The 22,778-nt window shown below is 51.0% G+C and overlaps 2 protein-coding genes across 9 annotated transcripts in view; one reads left to right on the forward strand and one right to left on the reverse strand.

Annotated features, from left to right (window-relative positions):
• The window catches only part of Plekhg3 (pleckstrin homology and RhoGEF domain containing G3), a 44,693-nt gene extending 28,853 nt beyond the window's left edge, over positions 1–15,840 (forward strand). For 2 of the 7 annotated variants that reach the window (XM_021178697.2, XM_029484834.1), the window contains exons 4-18: positions 1,162–1,231; positions 1,510–1,556; positions 1,677–1,827; positions 1,922–2,053; positions 2,221–2,403; positions 2,575–2,667; positions 2,877–2,963; positions 3,173–3,206; positions 3,558–3,656; positions 8,619–8,657; positions 9,083–9,105; positions 9,441–9,785; positions 10,288–10,401; positions 12,654–14,073; positions 14,478–15,840. In XM_021178697.2, the coding sequence (XP_021034356.1) occupies positions 1,162–1,231; positions 1,510–1,556; positions 1,677–1,827; positions 1,922–2,053; positions 2,221–2,403; positions 2,575–2,667; positions 2,877–2,963; positions 3,173–3,206; positions 3,558–3,656; positions 8,619–8,657; positions 9,083–9,105; positions 9,441–9,785; positions 10,288–10,401; positions 12,654–14,073; positions 14,478–15,211 (3,571 nt within the window). In that variant the 3' untranslated portion in view covers positions 15,212–15,840. The remainder of the gene's footprint in view (positions 1–1,161; positions 1,232–1,509; positions 1,557–1,676; positions 1,828–1,921; positions 2,054–2,220; positions 2,404–2,574; positions 2,668–2,876; positions 2,964–3,172; positions 3,207–3,557; positions 3,657–8,618; positions 8,658–9,082; positions 9,106–9,440; positions 9,786–10,287; positions 10,402–12,653; positions 14,074–14,477) is intronic. The other 5 variants (XM_029484836.1, XM_029484835.1, XM_029484837.1 and 2 more) reach the window with 5 other exon arrangements.
• Positions 15,841–17,284: 1,444 nt separating this feature from the next.
• Positions 17,285–22,778, reverse strand: part of Sptb (spectrin beta, erythrocytic) — a 131,223-nt gene continuing 125,729 nt past the window's right edge. Inside the window, exons 34-36 of one of the 2 annotated variants that reach the window (XM_021178696.1) lie at positions 20,727–20,900; positions 20,389–20,431; positions 17,285–20,219 (exon numbers count right to left, since the gene is read on the reverse strand). In XM_021178696.1, the coding sequence (XP_021034355.1) occupies positions 20,052–20,219; positions 20,389–20,431; positions 20,727–20,900 (385 nt within the window). In that variant the 3' untranslated portion in view covers positions 17,285–20,051. The remainder of the gene's footprint in view (positions 20,220–20,388; positions 20,432–20,726; positions 20,901–22,778) is intronic. The other variant, XM_029484833.1, reaches the window with a different exon arrangement.

The raw sequence follows: 22,778 nt of genomic DNA on the forward strand, positions 1-22,778 counted from the left end.
TCTTCCTTCCCACGGATTCCAAGGGAACCAAAGACTCTCTGAAGGTCTGGCCTGTTACAGTGGGTTCTCAGCTTGTGGGTGGTGACCCCTTTCGTGAACCTTTGCCTCCAAATATATTCACATTACAGTTCATAACACCAGCAGAACTGCAGTTATGAAGTAGCAGTGAAAAAATTTTAGAGAGCTGGAGAGATGGCTCAGAGGTTAAGAGCACTGACTGCTCTTCCACAGGTCCTGAGTTCAATTCCCAGCAACCACATGGTGGCTCACAACCATCTGTCATGGGATCCCATGCCCTCTTCTGGTGTGTCTGAAGACAGCTACAGTGTACTCATATACATAAAATAAAGAAATATTAAGAAGAAGAAAACTTTAAAAATTTTAGAGTTGGGGTTGGGGGTCACCACAACATGAGACAGTGTATTTAAAGGGTTGCAGCGTTAGGAAGGTTGAGAACCACCGTATTAGGATATCACACAGGCCAGGCAAAAATGGCTTGATAAGCCCCTGAAGATTCAGTCTGCTGTTCTGAGACCATAGACTCTCAGACAAGGGTACTGTCAAGAAAAACAGTTTAGAGAGCAGCAGTTGACTGGGCAAGACTCTCCTTCCGGTTCTTTGCAGCTGGAGGAGTCTGGGCAGTGTGTAGTTAAGAGGGTGGGCTACACACACAAGACCTAGGAAGGCACAGAGCAGGAAAGAGGGAAACGAATGGACGGGAGAGGCTTGCTGTCTCCAGTGTATCTCAAGCGCCCCCACCCAAGCTCAGAGTGCTGAGTCTCCTCCTGTCTCTCTTCCCCCTGCACTCTCCTATCTGGGCGCGGTCTTTGCTAGTTTCCTCTCTCTCTTTTTTTTTTTCTTCTCTCCTTTAATCTCTTCTTTTGTGTGTTTGACTCCTGCCTACAGAGGAGCTGTGTCCTCTCCTAAGGTGGGTACTGGTGTGGCCCTCTTCCTCTGTTGCTTGCTGAGCATGTGGGTCTCCGGGTGTGTGTGGTGTTCTGAATATTTTCTGTGGTATTCCCGGGGGCAGGGTTTACTCAGGGCAGAAGCCGTGACTCACAGCATGACATCAAGGATAGCTGTGTTCTGTGTCTGAGGAGGTGGGCAGCGGGTATGTAGCTACAGAGGAGGGGGTCTCATGGTCTTTGTCCCCTCCCACAGCCAGCTTCTCAGAGACCTGGACAGCTGCAATAGTGACCCTGTGGCAGTGGCCAGCTGCTTCGTGGAAAGGGTAAGAGTGACTGGGTCCCCTCTCCTTGTCCTGTGCTTCTGGAATTGGAGAGCCCCAATATAAGAGGACACTTAAGCACTGAGCATCTCTGTCTAAGGCTGGTAGGTGGGTGGGATGCCAAGATGGCTCTGCAGGCTCTCAGGGATGAGAAGACTATTCCCAGGAGTTGGGAACCAGTACTACCCTAACCCCACCTCCCCGCCCCCATGTCTAGTCCTCTGAGAATCTCCCTGTAATCCTTTCCCTTTTTTTCTTTCTTTTTTTTGGTCTTTCCTTAGAGCCAAGAGTTTGATATATACACTCAGTATTGCAACAACTACCCCAAGTGAGTAATTTTGGGTAGAGAGGGACAGCTGGGCCATTTGATGAGTATGGGGTTCCTGCCCCCACCCCTCCCCCCACCAGACCTTCCCCAGATGGTAACACCCATTCCCACCCCTCCCAGCTCAGTGGCAGCCCTCACAGAGTGCATGCAAGACAAGCAGCAAGCCAAGTTCTTCCGAGATCGGCAGGAACTGCTGCAGCACTCCCTGCCTCTGGGCTCCTACCTGCTGAAGCCGGTCCAGCGTGTCCTGAAGTACCACCTGCTGCTCCAGGTAGCTCAGGCCTTCCCCCCAGGTAGCAGGCATGTGCCGGGGTGCGGGGCAGAGCCTCGGAGTCGGTCTCGCTCAGACAGCTGTCATTGTCTAGGAAATTGCCAAACATTTTGATGAGGAAGAGGATGGCTTCGAGGTGGTGGAGGATGCCATCGACACCATGACGTGCGTGGCCTGGTACATCAACGACATGAAGAGGAGGCATGAGCATGCAGTTCGGCTACAGGTGCTCTGGGCTGGGAGGAGATGGGGCTTGAAAGCAGGAGTATTGATTGCGCTGTGCTTGGCTGAGTCGGGGCGTGGTATCCGAGGAAGCCTTTGGGGTGGCATCTGTGTGAGCTTCCTGGGAACAGTGAGGCCTGACTCCGGGTGTCCACGGGGTCTTTACTGCAGGAGATCCAGTCACTGCTCATTAACTGGAAGGGACCGGACCTGACCACTTACGGGGAGCTGGTCCTGGAAGCCACCTTTCGTGTGCACCGCGTGCGCAATGACAGAACTTTCTTCCTCTTTGACAAGATACTGCTCATTACCAAGAAGCGAGGCGACCACTTTGTCTACAAGGGCCACATTCCGGTAACTATGCTGTCTCTCTCTTGCTGCCTTCTCTCCTTCACTATGGACCCTGGCTCCAGCTTCCTTCTGGCTTCAATGGGCTCTGCTGCCATCTTCTGAGACTTGTCTCAGGGTTGGGGTCCCCCTCTCTCCTGCTTAATTATCTTGTTCTCTGCCCCCTCCTCCCCACAGTGCTCCTCACTGATGCTGATCGAAAGCACCAGAGACTCTCTGTGCTTCACCGTCACCCACTATAAGCACAGCAAACAACAATACAGTATCCAGGTGAGGAGTGGCTTAGGTGAGGGTGTTCCCTGGCTGCCCCATGCCCTAATGTCTCCATCTGTAAAGTGAGATTATCAGGGGCACCTCTCCGAAGTATAGACAGAAATCCTAGCCCTCCTACTCTTTCTGTCCCTTGGTAGAAGTACTGTGTGCTGGACAGTTCTGACCTGAAATAATAAACCCAGTTCTTTCCCCTTGGGCCCTCCTAGGCCAAGACCGTGGAGGAGAAACGGAGCTGGACTCACCACATCAAGAGGCTCATCTTGGAGAACCACCATGCCACCATACCCCAGAAGGTTGGCTCCTAGGGCACACTCAGATGGGCTTCAGGGAAAGCATGACCCAGCTCCCGAGAATCTGCTGGAGCCTTTCTTCCTGGCTCCAGTGCACATTGGGTGTTGTACACCGCAGATATACAAGCCATGGCATGAAACTGTGGGTGTCCTCTGGGCAGGCAAGGCGCAGTCAGGTAATTAATTACTATATGGGTTTCTTTTCCTTCTAGGCCAAGGAAGCCATCTTGGAAATGGACTCCTATTGTAAGTTACTCTTTTCTGCCTGTTTCATCCCTAATTGCGTACATGGTTAAGTCAGGCCATATCATGGGCAAATCCTATCTAATATGTTTGCCTAGGAGCAAGAAAGATGGGGGCTCTTGCTGCCAAGGGCTGGGATCAGTTGTATAATTAGTGACATGGTCCAACTGAATGAATGGGCGTCTCAGTGCTTGAAGCAACCAGTTGTAAGAAGATGGAAGATGGGGGACCTCCAAAGAGGCATCTAGCACCATCAGGAGTTGGTGTGGGTGAAGAATATGCCATCCGGTATGGGCAGCTTCTAGTTAGGCCATTGGGGAACCAGAGACCTAATTATTTCTCTCCTGGCTACAGATCCCAGTCGGTATCGCTGCAGCCCGGAGCGGATGAAAAAGGCCTGGTCCTCCCAGGATGAGGTGTCTACCCACGTGCGCCAAGGACGTCGGCAGTCTGGTGAGGGAAGGGCTGTGTGGACAAGAACCTTGTTTCTAGGATCCTGGCCCAGGCTGGGATCATCTGCAGCGACATAGTGGGGCGCTGGTCTCTTCAAAAGGCTGGGGAGGACAGCAGGGTGGGTTGGTGGATGTCTGTGGACCGTTTTCTCCTTATGCCCAGGTTTCCCTCCACCAGCCACCTCCTGTGCCTTCTGCTCACCAGGGCTGTCCACCTGCTCAAGGGCCTGGGGATGTTTATTATTCAGGATTTGGCGTCTCTTCTTAGCCATCTAAACCTCCTTGTGTTGCTGCTGCTCAGCCAGAGTAGCACTTGGAGATCATGGGATAGTTTCTCCGTTCAGGTCTCGAGTGACAGCAGAGGCTGGGTGGGCGGAAAAACACTTAGACCAAGTGGCACCAAATCCAGACAGGAAATATTTATTTTGGGTCATGCTATTTTCCTTTCCTGGGTTTTCTTCCATGACGGGATTTGCTAATGTGCTCGTGGAGTTATTAGAATGAAGCGTCTGTTGAGAGAGAGAGAAACCTTGCTCTTTAAGTCTTAGCTCGGCCGCGATGGGGTGGGATGGGGTGTTTCTGTGATCAATTTTACCTTTTTTTTTGCTCTATTTCTCTCTAACAATAAGCCTGAGCCCCAGATGCAGATCTGGATTAAGCTGTGGTGAGGCTGGAAACGAGTTCCATGCGACAGTAGCTTGGAACAGATGCTTTTAGATTGAGAATATTGTTTTGGTTGGATTCACGGGTGTTTGGGTCATGTTTGGCCACCACCTTCAGGGTCCTTGAATACTTGGGATTGATATCTTAACTTTGGTCTTTCTGGAGCCAGGTGGTCTCTGGGGGAGTTTTCACGATTGCAATATTTGGTATTATTCCAGGTGACTCCTTTCTAGGATAGCTTAATTTGGCTATTTAAATTTTATGATTAAAAGCCTCAAACCGGGGTGCTGCTTTATTGGTCGCAGGCTTCTGTATTTCTCTTCCCTTCTGTAATTCTCTCCCTTTCCCTCTAATGGTCTCTCTTAGCTTGCCGTAGCTTAGTACTAGAAGAGTCTAGCAGTGGTAATTGTTCCAGTTTCTTTTCTGGTACCATGATAAAATACTCTCCCCGAAAGCACCTTAGGAGAGGGAAGGATTCATTCAGCTCACACCCCATTGAGGGAAGTCAAGACAGGAACTTAAGGCAGCCCCACTCGCTATTCCACATATTACCCGTGACCAAGGAACTCACTCCACAGCTGAGAAGTACAGCAGGAGCCGTGGAGGAGGATGCTTGCTAGCTGACTCTCTATGGCTCATGCTCAGATAGCTTCTTTATACAGTCTAGGGAATGGTGCCTCCCACAGTGGGCTGTGTCCTCCTACATTAATTAGCAATCAAGACAATCCCTTACAGTCCTGCCCACAGACCAACCTGATAAAAGACGGTTACTCACTTGAGACTTTCAGGTGGTTCTAGGCTGTGACAGGTTGACAGTTATTGGCAATTAGGATAGCTGTGGTATTAATACCATTGTCTATTACGACATCAACATCAGAACTTTAGCTCTAAGAGGTAGGGATAAGAGCTCAGCGGCAGAGCACTTGGCTAGTGTGCCAAGGCCCTAGGTTCAAGTCTTCAGTATCACAGAAGACAAATAGTGCCTCCCAGCCAGGTGGTGGTGTTACATGCCTTTAATCCCAGTACTTAGGAGGCAAAGGCAGGTGGATCTCAGAGTTTGAGGTCAGTCTGGTCTTCAGGGTTCTATGACCAGCCAGGACTATACAAAGAAAACCTGTCTCTAAAAACCAAAACAAAACAACAACAACAAAAAAAAACCAGAAAAGTCCCCCAAACTAGAAAAGTACCCCTTGATACACACACACACACACACACACCCCTCACACCCCACTAGCAGCAGCTCTGAGGAACAGCTCTGCTAATGTATTTAAAGCCATTGAAGTGTGTACTTTACACAGGTGGTGTATATAGTGTGTGAACTATAGCTCAGTAAAACCGTTGTCTTTCTACCTCAAGACTGTAGCTGTTCAGGATGGTTGGGAAATGAAATTTCCATGTGGCTGAGATTTTAGCCTGTGACTACTTAGAGAGTTGGCTTTTTTTATTTTTATTTTTTATATTTTTTCGGAGCTGAGGACCGAACCCAGGTCCTTGCACTTGCTAGGCAAGCTTGGCTTTTTAAAGACTTGTTAATTTTTCTGAGACATGCTTCATCCTTGGGAGCCTTCTAGAAGACCACCTTTTCCTTTTCTGGAGTTGGTGCTGCAATGCTATTGATGGTGTGTGAGCTACCAGATGCGATGGTGGCAGCACTGTGGGTGGCCGTGGCGATGGCCTGTATTTGAGATTCATGTTCATCATGACATTTCTTCCATAATACTGGGGAGTGTCCATCCTCTTGCTCCTAGCATGTTCCCTAGAGTGGCTCTTCTTTCTCTTGAGTGGTGGAGATCAGCTGATGGATTTGGAGGAATTATGTGTAAAAGCAGTCCTTGGAGTTGCAGAGAGGAAGGACTGAGACCACATGGTACAGCTTAGGTTCCCAGGCTCAGGGTCTTATGCCTCTGCCTCCTCCTCCTCTCCTTCCTCCTCTCCTTCCTCCTCTTCTTCCTCTTCCTCTTTCTCCTCCTCCTCCTCCACCACCACCACCACCACAGCTGTATCAGGCAGACAAAGCCACCGTGGTATAAGTTAGGATCATAGCTTTTAAACTCTTAAATAGTCTTAAAAGGTTTCAATGGAAAGAATAGAACATTTCTATTTCCCACCTTGTTACATTTTAAAACCTTTCATTTTAATTTAATGCCACATGTATTTCTCTCTCTGGGTAATGTGTGTATTCAAATGCTATGGCCTTCCACCATGTGTGTTCTGGGGACCAAACTCAGGCCGTCTGGTTTGGCAGCTAGTGCCTATCCTGATGAGCCCTCTTCCTCATTAAGCAATCAAGAGAGGGTAGTTGGTGCTTGCCACATAAGAATGTGGTCCTGAGGGGCTGAAGAGATGTCTGATCTTCTAGAGGTCCTGAGTTAATTCCCAGCCGCCCACATGGTGGCTCACAACCATCTATACTAGGATCAGGTGCTGCCTTCTGGCATGCAGGTGTCCACACAGATAGAGCACTCATTTACATAAAATAAATGAAAAAAAAAACCCCAACCTGTTATGGTTCTGTTTACTCTCAAATTGGGGTTTCTACTCCACCTTAGATTATTCAGTTCCAAGATAAAAGATACATAACCTTTATATTTATAAAAAGCTTTAATCAGCACTAAAGCTGGGCAGATATCTACCTACCACCGGTATCAATAATTCCGAGTTATGACTTGTCCATCTGGGCTGCTCTTAACTCTTAATAGGCTAGCCCTCATGGCCATGTTTTCATGACTCACCTGCCCCATGGCATCTCTCCTCTCCCACCTTCTCTCTCTCCTCCTCATGGTCCTCTGACCCCAAGCCTGGCAACCAAAAAACCCCTGACTATCTCCTGCCCAGCTATAGGCTGTATGCAATCTTATCACCAATCAGAGATAACTTGGGGCAAGGTTACATAGAATCACTTGGGTTTACCTGCAGATTCTCTCATCCCTGGGGGCAACCAGGCCTTGGGGGCCAGTATTTAGCATTACAACATGTATCAAAAGACCAAACCTCAACAAGGACCTCAAGTGGATTCTCCGGTCTGCACATTAAAAGTCAGACACAGCTGTGCGTGCCTCTGATTCCAGTGTTGGGGAGATGGAGGCAGAAGGATCCACGGGGCTTTCTGAATAGTCAGTCTTGCTGATTGGTGAGCTCTAGGTTCCTTGAGAGACCCTGCCTCAAGAAATAAGGTATGGCACTCCTGAGGAAGACATCTGATATTGATCCGTGGTCCTTCACACATATACAAATACATGTCCAAACATGTGTGAGCACAAAACAACAAAAGTGCATGCAATTAGGAGCCAGAGGCTGTAGTCAGTAGGGAGAGTGGTCATCTAGCATGTATGAATCCCTGGATTCACCCCTAGCTCCGTGTAAAGCAGGTATGGTGGTATGTATACTCTAGGAATCCGAGCACTTAGGAGGCGGAGACACAAGGGTCAGAGGTTCAAGGATATGCTTGGCTATCAAATTTCAGGCCAGCTATGTGAGATAATGTCTTTTCAAAAAGCAATTAGGAGTTTACTTATGTGGATATAGCTAGGGAATGTGCCACTGTGCTGGTCTCAGTGTGACCCCTTGAGGAGCAGCTAAAAGATCTCTGTAGACTTTGCTGTGACTCTAGAATTACAGAAAATCAGGGACATCCATAAGCCGTCACATTTCATCAGGCAGGGTAGAGGTGGGCTGAGGTCTCTGTAGAAACAGGATTCTCTTATCCTTCCCCTCCTGTCTCACATCTGTCTCCAGAAAGTGGTGGCACCATTAGCCTAATAGCTGTGTTTTGTGTCCTCAGAGCCTGGTCATACCCTGTTCAGCAGGGCAACACTCCCCAGCAGGCAGCAAGGATTCGAGATGCCAGGCCTTAAGGGCCGTAGAAAGTCGGGTGCGACCTCTGCTTCCCGGCCTGCATGCTAAGAGGGCTTGGTGTGGGACATAGCTATTGTGCTGCTGCCGCTGCCTGTCACAGAGGTAGAAGTGCTTGAGGTAGAAGCGTGGCTAGTGGCTAGTCGGTCTGAAGTGGGTAGCATGGGGTCCATCTTTTCCAGATGGCTCCTTAACTAAGGCCTTGGCTGGCATGCTAATACAAGGACTGAGCAGTTCACCCTGTGCTGCAGAGAGGCAGAGGTGGCTCAGGCCCCACCAGGGGGCCTCGGTAACACTGAAGAAGGCTTTCTTGAGGCTGGGCTGGCGGGGCAGGGGCAGCTAGAGTGGACTTTGAGCTGGTGATGGGTCGGTGATGCATTGAGCTTGGGACCCAGATTAGGAGCAGCTGTTTCTTGGCCTGTGCTAACTACCTGTCTGTGTTCTTCAGAGCCCACCAGACACCTGCTCAGGCAACTGAGTGAGAAAGGTGAGTGTGGGGGAAGAGCAGGCAGGTCTCCCCGGGCTTCCTCGGTGGGGTGGGAGGGCGAAAGCAGCTAGGAACCTGGTTAGGGACTGTGGAGAACAAGCTAGAGGGAATTTGACTTCAGTTCTTCACCCCTGCTGTCTGTAGAGCCCCATGTGTTTCCTCCCACCCCACCCCACCCCCCAGTCCCGTACACTGTGCCCTTTCTTCCATTGTGATAGGAGCCTAGCAGCTCACATTGGCTCTGTGCTGGGCTCCTGAGCTGCCAATCATTCCTTTGAAAGCCAGGACTAGGTGAGGGGTCCGGCAGTGTAGGAGCCCACATGAGGCTTCCCCAGGGGCTCTGGTCTCTCTAAAAAGGCTCTTTCTTTCTCTTCTTCTTCCCTGCCCCTCTTACCGCGTGTGCTTGGACCCTGCGGTGGTATCAGCAGCCAGAGCAGCGGGAATGAAGGTGAGTCAGGGGCTCCAGGTACTGGAAGGAGGGATTGTGGGTGGCACTGTCCAGACTTCTCCCCTGGGGACCCTTTCGTACCCTCTTCCTTACAGCAGCACCCCGTGGTGCCCTGCTTGGCCTGCGTCTTCTCATTTTTCCCTCTTGGAGTATATAGGCTTTTGGGGGGGGGGGTGGACCAGATCTCAGCCTTGCCACCATAAAACACCTCACTTCAAAGAAAGCCAGGATTGGGCATTTAGGAGTAGATTTTTCTACAAAGCCATTTCTAGCCGCCTACTGGAGGGGTTGCCCACAAGGCAGGTGACAAGGGGGGGCTCTTCTGCTCTGAACAGCATGCAGGCAGTGCTGGAGCCCTCTTGGACTTTGGGCAGCCAGCCCATGCACAGAAGCAGCAGCCAGAGGCTGAGAGGGCTGCCAGGGAAGAGCTTGAGGAAGAGGAGGAGCTGGTGGAGGAGGAAGAACAGCGGCAGCAGAGCTTCCCGGGCTCCCTGGAGGGCCTTGCAGGGCATGATGGCAGCGAGAAGGTGCCTGGGCCAGAGCTCCCGGGCTCGGAGGAGGAGGAGGAAGAGAGTCTAGCAGTGGCGGAGCAGGTAGCTGACTTTGCCAGCTCCCTGCTGGCCGCCCTGCACTGCTGGCACTATCGGGCCAACGCTTTACTTTTCTCCCGGGGTGCTATGGTGAGGTGTCTCTTTGATCTCCCTTCTCCCTTGCATGGTACCTGGCATGTGCTCGTCCTTCCCGTGTCCTTCCCACTCTCCCCCCTACACCATCCCCTCCTTCCTGCCGTCAATACTTAACTCACTCACTGTCACGCCCCGGTGAGCCCCTGGCATGCACTGTTCTAGAACTGGGTACCCACTGGTACACTACCCCCTGACTGGGACTAACGGGGTCGGGGAGGGAGGGGAAAGCCAGCATCCATTAAGTGTGAAGGTCAACTGACTGTGCCTGTACGTAAGGGACGGTGGGTTGGGCTTTTCTAAAACTGCACACTCTGCAAAGATTTCTGTGGGCCCAGGCCTGGCAGTTCAGGTTATTTGGAAGGGCTTGGGCACAGAACTGGCTCGGAGCTGGAGGTGCTGCCTGGACCTCCTTGGGATACAGGAGACACTGTCCATGTTGGATTGGAAAGTGGAGGGGACCTGTTCTCAGTCGTAAGCTGACTTCTGTTTGCTGCAGGGGAAGAGACACAGGGAGTCTGAAGGCTCTAAAGGCTGCAGAAGGCCCAGTAGCCGGTCGCCAACCAGTGCGGAGAAGCGCATGAGCTTTGAGTCTGTTTCTTCCCTGCCAGAGGTGAGCAGTCAGCAAGTGAGAGGGAGACGGTACAAGGTAGCTGGAGTCCAGAGCTTGAGATCTACAGGCAGGTCTTTGGGGCACAGGCTGTCTCACTGGGTACATGGAACAGGGACTCCCACTTCCTGGCCCTTGCTCCTTCCAGAGGCCTGGACAGCCTAGAGGTGTGTGGTTTGGCAAATAGTCTACCTGCTTCTATGAACTAAAAAAAGGTGACCTTCACTGGGCCTCCTCAGACAAGCTGCCTGTGTAGGCCCTAAGGCATGTCCTGTACCACATCTTAGCTGCCTAAGTAATACCTGGGGCCACCTGGGCAAAGGGCTAGAATGTGTGTATCCACTGGGGGGTAGCTTTTGCAATTTTCTCCTGTTCCCCACAACCGCTTCAAAAGGAAAGAGGCATGGAGAGGCTGCAGAGCGAGCAGTGTCTGAGGGCACCTAACTCCTTTACTGTCTCAGAGTTAGAAGAGCAAGGTCAGGAGCTCGACCCCAGGCTGAGTCTCAGCTAGGACAGGGCTGAGGACCAAGATGACACTAGATAAAAATGTAGCTGTCTACTTAAGCTGCTATAACAGCGTATCTTCCATCAAGTGTTTATAAACACAGGAATGGGTCGTTCAGAGCAGTGAGACCGCCAAGTCCAAGATGAAGGCACCTCCAGCTGGTTCGCTGTCTGATCAGGGTTCCCTCTCTGCTTCAGTCACATTGTTTCTCCTCACAGCAAGGAGGCTTCCTTTAGCCTCTTTTATGAGGCATAAGTATGGAGGCCCTGTGGGGAAGTCACTTCCTAAAATCCCTGCTTGTTCATGTTATCACAGTGGACGGCAGGTTCCAAGCTGAATTTTCTGGAATCTCATTAATGATTCAGACCCTGGGAGTTGTACTGTCAGGAATGATGATGGTGTGTGATAGTATGTGACTTTCTAGAGTCTACTCCCGTGTTATCCATTGTGCCACTAGCCCACTCAATTTTCTAATAACCATATTAAGAAATACAAAGAAGCCGGGCATGGCGGCACATGCTTGTAATCTTAGTACCCAGGAAGAGGAGGCGAGAGAATTTGATATTTTAAGGCCAACTTCAGACACATAGCAAGTTTGAAGCCAGGGTGGGTTCTAAGAGAACCTGTCTCAAAAGAAAAGAGGAAAAAAGTGAAATTCATTTTAATACCTTATTATACATAGCCTACCAGAGCTAAAGTAAGATTATTGATATTTTGTTTTGTACAAAGCCTTCAAAGATCTGGATGTATCTTACATTCCTCACAGATTTTGATTTGGACTAGCATCATGTCAGAAACTCAGTCGGAATGGCTGGTGGTTGCTGTGGTGGGCAGCACTGGTCTAGACCATAGGTGCAGCCCAGGTTATGGAGTCAAGTCTGATGCTTCCGAAGTTGGCGTCTGCACGGGTCTTCTCCCAGGAGACTGCTTTGGGAGGATACTTGTGTGGGCCAGTTTACTAAGGCTCAGATGACCACGTGGTCAGTGGGGGGTTCTCCTGTTGCCTTTTTTCCTTGCCCATCTGTTGAGCATATGCAGTGATGCTGGGCCCACAGGTGCTGAGGCAGGTTGGCTGACAGGAGACAGAGACAGGTAGAGACAGACAGACAGACAGCAAGACAGAGAATGTGTGCATGTGTGTGCTTTATAAATTTTGTAAGTGCGGGGGGTGGGTATGTGGTGATCAGTGAATAGCTTGGGCGTCAGTTCTCTGTATCCCCAGTCCTGTGGAATCTGGGTATTGAGCGCGCCTCTATCGGTGATTGGAGTTGAATTGCCCTCTGGCCCTGACCTCATGGAATCTTTGCTCCCTTGGGGAAGTTGGGATATGGTTTCATAACTGCTCAGCCCTGGGTTTGAATCACAGAACCCTGAGTTGCCTTGACATCAGGCAGTGGCTATGTATATATATATATGGGACCCCTGGGAAACTGGATTAGTGTCTGGCTATGTTAGATGTTTCCACACTAACCTTAGTTCCCAAGCAGGTTGCCACTGAGAGATGTTAGAACCCTTCCTCATTCCTAGTGTTCTTCTTGGGTGTGAGGACATGGGTCTATCATCAGCTGCAGGGTAACTAACGGGATGAATGGGCCTGGGGCCCTGCTTTTGAGTCCTGTGCATTCTGATTGACTTTGTCCTGAGCTGCATACCCTCTACCTGGTCTGAGAGCAGGCCATGCCATCTTGTCCCCCAAGCTTTGGGAAGGAACCCCGGTTCCACCCCTAATATGTTCTCTGTTGCGTCCCAGGTTGAGACAGATCCTGAGCCTGGGACCGAGCAGGAGGCCTTTACTGCCTTGGAAGGTCCCAGCACAGAGGAGATGCCTTCAGACCCAGAATTTCCAGAAGCCCTGGAGACACAGCTTCATGCCCCCAAGGGGCTACTAGGAGTGGACAACCCAGCTGCTGTGGTGGACTTTGTGGAGCCTGAGGGGTCTGAAGACCTTAAGCCCCTGAGTAGTGAGGAGGAAGAAGAGGAGGAAATGGAGGCCGCCCAGGAGCCCGAGAGCCTCCTGCCACCCTCTGTGCTGGACCAGGCCAGTGTCATTGCTGAGAGGTTCGCCAGTAGCTTCTCTCGGCGGAGCAGCCTGGCAATAGAGGATGGCAAGTCCAGTGGCCTAGGGACACCACGGCTTATCAGCCGGAGCAGCAGTGTGCTTAGCCTGGAGGGCAGTGATAAGGGCCTAGCCCGATGGAGCAGCATCGGGGACTCCCTCAGCAACCCACCCACCCCAGAAGTGATCATTGGTGCAGACATGGTCACAGACAATGGCCCTTCTGTCAATGGGACAGAATCTCCAAGTGCAGGCTCAGGCTGCCCCACGGAACAGGACAGATCTTCCTGTAAGAAAAAAGAATCAGCGTTGTCTACCCGAGACCGTCAGCTGCTGGACAAAATTAAGAACTACTATGAAAATGCAGAGCACCATGATGCCGGCTTCAGCATCCGTAGGCGGGAGAGCCTCTCCTACATCCCTAAAGGACTGGTGCGCAGCTCCGTGTCCAGATTCAACAGCCTTCCCAAGCCAGATGCAGAGCCAGCAGCTCCAGTTGGGTACAAGAGGCCGGGGAGTTCTCGTCCAGCCTCATGGACCTTGTTTGACCTTCCAGGTCCCAGGACAGACAAAGGGGACCCAGCTCCTATCACAGATGCTGAGTTCCGTCCATCTTCAGAAATTGCAAAGATATGGGAAAGAATGGAGTCTTCAGAGAGAAGTCCACGGACAGGGTCTGGCCAGAGCCAGGCCAATGGCTTTGAGCTACAAGAGCCACTGTTTATCTTGGAGGAGCATGAACTGGGGGCCATCACTGAGGAGTCTGCTGTCGCCTCTCCAGAAAGTGCCTCCCCCACCGAGCAACCCAGCCCAGCCCACCTGGCCCGGGAGCTCAAAGAGCTGGTAAAAGAGCTGAGCAGCAGTGTCCAGGGGGAGCTGGTTACCCCACTGCACCCCCGGATTGTGCAGCTCTCCCATGTGATGGACAGCCATGTGAGTGAGCGGGTCAAAAACAAGGTCTACCAGTTGGCCCGCCAGTACAGCCTCCGAATTAAGAACATCAAGGCAGCTAGGCCACATCTACAGTGGGAAAAAGTCACTCCTGACCGAGAGGAGCAGGTCCCTTCCATTTCTGGCCTGCCTGAGGAAGCTGGAGAGCTGTCAGGGGGCAAAGGTATGATGTGGGTAGGGAGCTTGGGGTAGAAAAACCATTTAGCCCCAGTGCTTCTGGGGGGAAATAACCTCTAAAGAGGTTAGACCATGCGAGGGCTGGACTCCAAGCACCGCATGGTATACAGTGAGCCTTGGCACTGCAGGGCCAGCCTACTCTCATGATCATCAAAGCCTCAGTCTGTCCTGTCTGCCCTCCTCCCCAGCTCTTCCAGTTGAGCAGAGGGAGTTTGGAGAACAGGCCAGGGGCTCATGTCATACAAAGATGAGAGCAGAGGGTCAAATGGCATTTCTCTTCCAGTATACCCCAGTCCCCACATACAGCTGAAGACGGTTTCCATCTCACCCTTTCCGTCTCGAATCTTCCTTCACAGTGGTTCACGTAGCTTGCTCTCTTTTTTTCTGCAGCCAGGAGGAAGCCTGTGCTATCCCTCCTCAGCTATGAGCAGCTGGTGGCTCAGGAGCATGGCACATCCAAGTCTTCCTCTGCTGTGGAAACCTCTCCACGCCGTTTCTCCTTCAGCCCTTCTGCTGTCAGCCCAAGAACCACCTCACCTGGGGCTCGGTCCTCCTCTCGGAGCCCCCTCAGCCCCTTTGACACCGAGACCTTCAATTGGCCTGATGTCCGGGAGCTCTGCTCCAAATATACCTCCCACGACAAGGCTGCTCAGGTCGAGAGCAGCTGGCCCCGTAGCCTGCTGGTCAACAGGAGTCACTCCCTGCCCGAGAACATTGTAGAACCTCCCATGTCTGGCAAGGTGGACCGCTGCTGCGGCCTGAACACCAACAGGCGCCTGGGAGATGGGGAGGCCTCCCAGCCTCCACCTCCTGAGTCTCCTCCCCAAAGCCAGCTGAATGGAGGTGACGCCCTGTATGTCACCGCAGACCTTACCCTGGAGAACAACCAGCGTGTGATCATTATGGAGAAGGGGCCCCATCCTAGCTCCACCGTGGGGCCAGAGGAAGACAGTGGGAAGGAATCAAGTTCCCCAGTGGCTTTGAAAGGACAGGGCCAAGGTTTCCAGGCGTCTGCAGAGTACCAGCCCAAAGAACACGGTCCCAGGGACTCAGCAGACACAAGCAAACAGGGGAGAGTGAGAAACCTGAGGGAGAAGTTCCAGGCCTTGAACTCTGTGGGTTGACTGACTCCTGAAGGAGAGAACAGCCATGCGGAGGTTGGAAGGACCTGGCATGCTCCCCCCACACCCACACCCCCTAGGCTTGGCTCATTAAGGCTGATCCTCCATTCTTCTGGAAGAGTGGTCTGGGAAACGCGTATGAACTCATCTGTTACCTGTGCTGGCACCACCCCTCCCCTGGGAGGTCCCAGGATGACTGACTTTCCTTAGGTCCAGATGAGCCACTTACCTTCTCTGTAAATACTTCTCTGATAAGAAGCCAACTGTTTTATTTAAGCTTATCCTGCCCAGGGAGGGCGAGCACTGCCCTGGCTTTCCTTACTGGCTGGCCACTGCCCGGCTGAGAACCCAAGGGAGAGACCTAGGAAGTAGCCCGGGCAGGCTTTGCCCTTTAACTGCCTTGTCATAGGACCCAGGCAGGAATGAGGCCAATAATTTATTGCTTTACATCCTGTGGTTGTGTGTGTGTGTGTGTGTGTGTGTGTGTGTGTGTGTGTGTGTGTCTTGTAAAGAATGTAACGGACTTAGTTCAGGTACTCTTGAAGGTTGTCTTGCTGGCCCTGTGGTGGTTGCCAATGGACACACATTTCATTATTTACCTATGGTGTAATAACCACTGCTGACCAACCAACCTGTGTGTGGCCTCCTTCCTGGGGACGTGGATGCTCTCTCAGATGTCCAGGCACAGCAGACAAGATAACAAGGGTGCTCACGGGTCAGGTGGGGTACAGAGTGTGAGGTGGGACCTTGTTCCCTGCCACGTTTGCCTCTGTGCATTCCTTTGTTCACCCAAAGCGTCATGTTCTGTCTCGGGCGAGATTCCCACATGGGAGCCTTGAGTTCTTTTCCCAAAGACAAAGTTAGGAAAAGCTGGAGCCGACAGGGGCGAGCGGAATCCTTCAGATAAACGGGGTTTTCTAGGGTCCAGTGCCTTCTACTCATCTCTCCCTCTCAGGTCCCCAGGAGTGGGCGAGGGTCCTAAGGTTGAGGCTTAGCAATGTCCTAAAGTGGTCTGCAGTGTTGTGGAGTGTAAGTGTATTCTATTGGAATGGTTCCTGTTCTCAACAGCACCCACAGAAGTGTCTGGTTGCAAAAGGCCAGGAATGCTCCATTTCTAAATGGGCTTTTTTTCTCCACATAAGACCAGCTTTACTTTGGCTTGTTCTGTCTGGGGTCAGAAAAGAGGGCCTTGGTGATAGACCAGTCCCTCTAGTGTACCTGCAAGTCTGCAGGGGGTAAAACCTGGGGCTCTTTCAACCTAGGAGGATGGATTGGATCTGAACATAGGATGACCATCAACCCCCACCCCACCCTGATATCGGGTGAGTGGTGGTCTCCTGGGCAGGAACAGAGCAGGACTGCAGTAGCCCATGTCCTCTCGGTCCTCTGCAACCGCTGTCAGTCACTGAGAAGACAGCTACTGTTTCTGAGGAGGCCAGTCCCAGGATATGACACCTGATAACGGCCATAAAAGCATTGGATAGGTGACTCTAAGTCTTGTCCCAACCTTGCTACCAGCTGGGTCACCCAACTATGTACTTTCCTCATCTACAGATTGAGGGTGGGATGAATCACTGTTTCTCAAACTCAATGACGGCATCCAGGGGTGGCGCCTGGGCAGTTGTGGCTAATGTCTTTCGGGTGAACCTTACAGTCCAAGTGTAGGTGTGTCTATGAACCTTGGACAGGGACAGTTGCATTCACAGGCTCCTATTAGGATTATCTGAAGACCCTCTGAAACTTGGCAGTCCCATGTCCCACCCAGGCCAAACACAACTGCCCCTCTGAAAATGGATCCCAGGACAGATAGGAGATCAGGTCCCTGCTCCTGGTAGTTAACAGCCCAAACAGTAGACTGCTTAGAGACAACTTTGGCCTCGAGTTGATTGAACTCATGAATGAACAAGCTTCCTCAGCGTCCCAGATGGGATCGAGTGCCTGGATACCAGCAATCATTCCCATAATACTCTGAGGAACAAAGTAAAACCCTAGCTGTCTCTCTGTTTCCATGGTGGAAACATCCCTCTGATGTCCAGTTCAAAGGAACAAGAGGCTGGTCAAATAAACAGAAACAAACACAGTATTATTGATTTATTAGAAAAACTAGTAAATGGGGTTCCTCTGGTTGGTGGAAGCACATTTGAGCAGGTGGAGGACAAGGCCCAGCCAGCCCCAGGACCAGCCCCAGATGGCATGATCTGTGCCCAACAGGGTTCCATTTCTCTACCTTCCCTTCACTTTCTGTGTCCTCCCTGAGCTTGTCCAAGAGACCAAGCCATGTGGCCTGCTGGTCTCTTCCTCCTCTGAATCTCTGCCTCCTCTTGCTGACAGAGGAAGGAGATCCAGGACCGGCCTAGGGGACCTGTTGCCCTCCAGTAGTCAGGAAGGAGAATGTGGAGGAGGGGAGGGAGCCGAGCCTACACAGACTTCTGTTAGTACCAGTAGAGGTGGGTTGGGAGGGTCCCAGGACCCTCTGCTCCTCCTCAGCCTGTCTGCCCAGGCCCAGGACAAAGGCAACAGGGAGGGAAGGAGAGCTGCCTGGCTGTGCCCAGAGAGCTTCCTCCAACCGCCCAGGGGAGGAAGCCTGTGGTGCTGGTGTGGACTGGAGCAGTGTTAACCCAGTTTGAGAATACTGTCGGGGAAGACTGCAAAGTAGAAAATACCAGGAGAAAAGTCAGTCTTGCCAGGGCATCATGAGAGCCCATCCCTGGAGTTCACAGGGTTCCTGCAAAGTCAGTCCAGTGTGTTGAGTGCCTTGGGGCCTGGGTGACATGAGTGACAAGTGTGGGGAGCTGGCTGTGATGGTAGGTCCAATGCAGCTTACTGCCCTTGTATAATCCTTTGTGGTGAAATCCTAGCTCTTCCATTGGAGCCTTTTCTTTCCTGGCTCTGTGGAGTTACCGGGAAATTCTCACTTCAGGTGCTACTTGAGTACATGTGGAAGGGAAATGTAGACCCTCATCCCTTGGTCCCCCAGACTAAGCCAAGGGAGCTGCCTGAGGGCGATGCTTGCCACCTAATGCTTCATCGAGGAGCCCACTTCCTCTCCCAGAAGATAGACGTGCCTTTCAGTGTACCAAGGCCATTTTTATTGTCAGGGGTGCAGATGCCTCCCTGTCTACTGCTTTGGTTTCTCCAGCTGTACAAAGAGGCTGGTGAATGGTGCCCTCTATGTTCCCTGTAGGAGAGAGTTATAGGGTCCTATACGCTGAGGCCAAGCTACAGACTGGCTGTGGAGATGAAGAAATCAGGCCCCACTGGCTAAGGTGGTTGTAGTCTACAGGAGTTGAGTTCATACTCAGATCATGTTGGGGGTCACAGGGTGCAACTGATCTCTGAGCTATACCTGCCTGGTCAACAATGAGGAATTCTGGGAAGGCCTAGTAACTGTATGCCTATCGTTGAGCCTTACCCATGGGGAAGGCAGTAGAATCTGGCTGTGGGTCCTAGGGACACAGATGATCTCCTAGGCGAAAAGGCCCCTTGCCCTCACCTCGACCATCTTTTGGACCTAACTCCAGCTGTCATGTTGGGCTGGAGCTGTGTTGCTTTCAGTTGTGAAGCAGAGCATGCCTGTAGGACCGGTGGTCCTAGTCTTCCATAGGCATGGAAAAGCACTCCCCAGGGATAGGCTGCATAGCCCCCTTTGATGCTTGAAGAGGGGTAGTGGATGTTTGGTGATCTCTATACCATGTGACCCCAAAATCTAAGACTAGGTCTGCAGAAACCAACCAAGAGGAGCCACGCCTTTATAATAGCCTCAACATTCATCCCTATGTTCCAGGGGTTTTTGTGTCACAAGCCTGCATTTGTCACCCTTAGGTAATAAACAGCTCTGTGTCCAGCCACTGGCCTGGTTGGTGCCAGCTGCAGGGCTGGTGGGGGGAGGGGGGGGGACATGTAGCTTTGAGATACTTGACTGCAGGGCATGGGTATTCAGCTTGTATCTGGCACCAGCCCTGATCACATACTGCTGGTTTGGCTGCAATTGGGAATGGGAGAAAGAGCCGCAATACAGGCAGAGCCTTAAGCAGTGTTGGGACCTGTCTGTCCCTCCTGTGGCAGAGGTCTGAACCCTAAGCTGTACCAGGGTTTCCAAGAGAGCAGTGTGAGGGATTCTGGTCCTAACACTTTGTTGATGCCAGGAGGATCAAAGGGAGAAAGAGGCTCATTCACTGGGGACTCACCCAAACCCTTAAGGGTATGAGAAAAGAAGGGACATACTAGCCCTGAGGAGAGAATCCTATCTCTGAAGGAGCCCAGCGGGGAGGAGACTGGCAGTACTCAAAGCTTGACATCCATATAGTCCCCTTGGTACTCCACTAGCCCCTTACCTGGTTCTGAAGGCCCTTCCTCCTGCCCCTAAGGAACAGGGCAACCATTGTCAATATTAATTTTCCTTTCCCTAGCTGACTATGGTCAGTGATTCCAAAGGGGATTTGCTGTGGTGGTAGTGGGCAGTGCTGGAGGAAGGCCATCAGGCATCCCAGCTTGTAGGCAGGAAGAGGAGAGTATATGCCTTACAGAACCGTTTCCAGCCCCAAAGGAGCTGGACCTCCAGTCCCTGGAGCCCAGCCAGCTGCTTGGGGTAGGGGAATTGGAGGGCTGTTGGCAGGCATTGGGGAGGCCAGGGAGGCCAGGCAGGCAAGGCAGCTATTGCAGTGCAGTGTGGGGCCCTGGAGCTGGCCCAGCAACTTGAGCAGGCAGGCTGCAGGCAGTGAGTGGCAGGCGGGAGGAGGACTGGCCACTGCAGAGGTCGAGGCCATGGGCTCCTTGTCCTTGCTTGTCCCAATGCACACTGCAGTGCTGCCTGGCTGGCCCCGCCCACAGGGGCCCCCAGCTGCTACTTCTTTTTGGGGAAGAAGCTAAACCTTTTCTCCTTCTCCTTCTTGCCAACGCTAGCATCAGGACCAGCCAGGGAAGGCAGAGGCAGACTCTGAGCCTTGACACGGATGCTCTGGGACTCGTTGATGGCCGTGCTCATGCTCTGTAGCCACATCAGCATCTCCTCCTGCAGGGTAGAAATGTTGAGAAGTCTAGGGGTACACAGCCCTCCTGGAGCCAGGAAGGGATGGGTGTGCTTCTATGACCACCCCCTTCTGAGGAAGCCCTGCCGATCAAGTGTTGGGTTTCCACCCACCCCATTGTTAGCCCATCAGAGTTAGGCTGCCTGTACTTACCTCATCCTTGCCATGGAAGAGCCACTCGCTGCCATTGCTTAACCTAGGAAGACAACGGGTTTTGAGTCATGGTACCATCTCCAGAAGTCTTAACCTGTGCAGAGAGCTAGCCACTATCCTACAGCCCAATATTCATGCCCCTCTAGGGCAGCAGACCACCCAAGAAAGCTAAAAGTCTATAGGACCATCAATCTTTTAAAAACACCCACGGAAGAGCTCCAGCTGGAAGCTGGTCTAGTGCGCATCTCCACCCGGCCATTAATGCTCAATCAAGCCATCAGCATAAAGATTCAAAAGGCCCATGGCTCAGGTCGATGGGCTGGGCAGCAAAAGCTCACCTCAGCTTAAACACATGCTTCTTCTTCTTATAGTTGACAGCAATCTCACAGATGGCATGCCTCAGGGCCAGGGGCTCCTCTCCATGGTAGGGCACCCCAAGGGCCAGGTTCTTAGCATCCTTGTAGAAGGTCAGCTGACTATTCCTGAGCACACAGTACAGGTTGTTCCAGGACCTGCAACAACGTGGATGGGCTTGTCACCTGTGGTCCTGATGCAGCCCCTCACAACCAGCTCCAATAACCTTGCTGCTTGTTTTTTTGTTTCTTTGTTTTTGTTTCTTTCGATGACCTGGAACCTGCACTGTAGACTAGGCTGGCCTCAAACTCACAGAGATTCACTGGCCTCTGCCTCCTGAGTGCTAGGATTAAAGGTGTACGCTGCCATCACTGCACTGCAGCCATGGTCACTGCCACCACTGCTGTTATTTTCCCCATTAATTAATTAGTTAGTTAAATAATTTAGCGGTGCTTACTTTTATTGCACCATTTTTACCTGGATAAATAGCAGAGTCTATTATTTAAAAAAGAGGGGAAGATTGAAAATATGTAATTTCACTACCAGAAGTTAACCATTGTTCACATATTGTGTCCCCTGCTAGTCTTTGTTCTGGTCCCATTTTTCTACTCAGAGATAATTAAAATTAGATTGTATTGTATATTGTTCACTCTCCCCCCAACAAACACACGAACACGCACCCACACACACATGCACCCACTGGGAATTGAACTCAAACTCCAGAACATCTATCATTGAGCTACATGCCCAGCCTTCCATATTCCAGTTTATATTCAAGTTAATTTTGAGCATAACATTATGTCATAAGTATTTTTCATAACTTCAATATTCTTTAAAAGTAATTTTGCATACTTTTTTTTTGGGGGGGGGGTTTGAGACAGGGTTTCTCTGTGTAGCCCTGGATATCCTGGAACTCACTCTGAAGACCAGGCTGGCCTTGAACTCAGAAATCTGCCTGCCTCTGCCTCCCAAGTGCTGGGATTAAAGGTGTGCGCCACCACTGCCCAGCTAGAGAATGTTCCTTATCAAGATAGGCAATTGTTTTCTCTTTTGGTGGTATTAGGGATAGAACCAGAGGCCACAGGCATGGTAGGTAAGTAACTACTACTGAGCTACATTCCATCCTCAGGCCTGAACATTCCTCTGCACACATTTTTGTTAATAATTCTAGGTTTTTAAGAATATTTTTAAATTATTTTATTTTTATTTTTTTGAGACAAAATTTTACTCTGTAGCCCTGGCTGGCATGGAACTCAATATGTAGACCAGGGTTTCCCCAACCCACAAAGATACACTACCTTTGCCTTAAAGGCAAGTTCCACTCATGTGTATGTTTGCAAGTGTGGTGTGTGTTCATGAGTGCAGGTCCCATTGGTGTCCAGAAGAGGGCATCAGAGCCCCTGGAGTGGAGTTACAGGTGGTTGTGAGCCATCTGATATAGGGACTAAGAAATGATCTTGAGTTACTCCCCTTTTTGATGCTGGAGTTAGAAACTCAGGGCCTTGAACATGCTAGACAAAGGTTCTAGTTATGAGTTACACCCCATAGCCACTGTTTAGTTAGTTATTTAAATTTTACAGTGCTGGAGACTGAAGCCAGAGTCCTTCACATGCTAGGCAAATGCTATGATTCTGATCTTACCTTGGGATATGTTTCTCAAAGTAGAATTTCAAACTCTTTCTTTATTCTTTGCATATTTGATGCATCAGAATCGAGCTAGGATGTGTGTGTATGTGGTGTGTGTGTGTTATACTTGGTATACTGTCCTCCCTCCTTTTCTGTTGTCTTGTGTTTGTTTTTTGAGCCAGGGTTTCAAGTATTAGCCTAAACTTGTCTTGAAGTTGGTATTAGAGGCATGTTTAACTCTGTCCTATCATTTAAGAGAAAAAAAAAAAAAAAAAGAAAAAAGGAAACAAACAAAATCCCTCAGACACCAGAGTTCTGCAAGCCTAGGCTTGTTTCTATGGTTGTGTTTGGAGAACACTGAGCTCTCAGGCTCATGGTGGCTTCTCTGGGTTTCTGAGCTCAGGGCGGCC

Source organism: Mus caroli, chromosome 12, assembly GCF_900094665.2.
Source record: "Mus caroli chromosome 12, CAROLI_EIJ_v1.1, whole genome shotgun sequence".
NCBI lineage: Eukaryota > Metazoa > Chordata > Mammalia > Rodentia > Muridae > Mus > Mus caroli.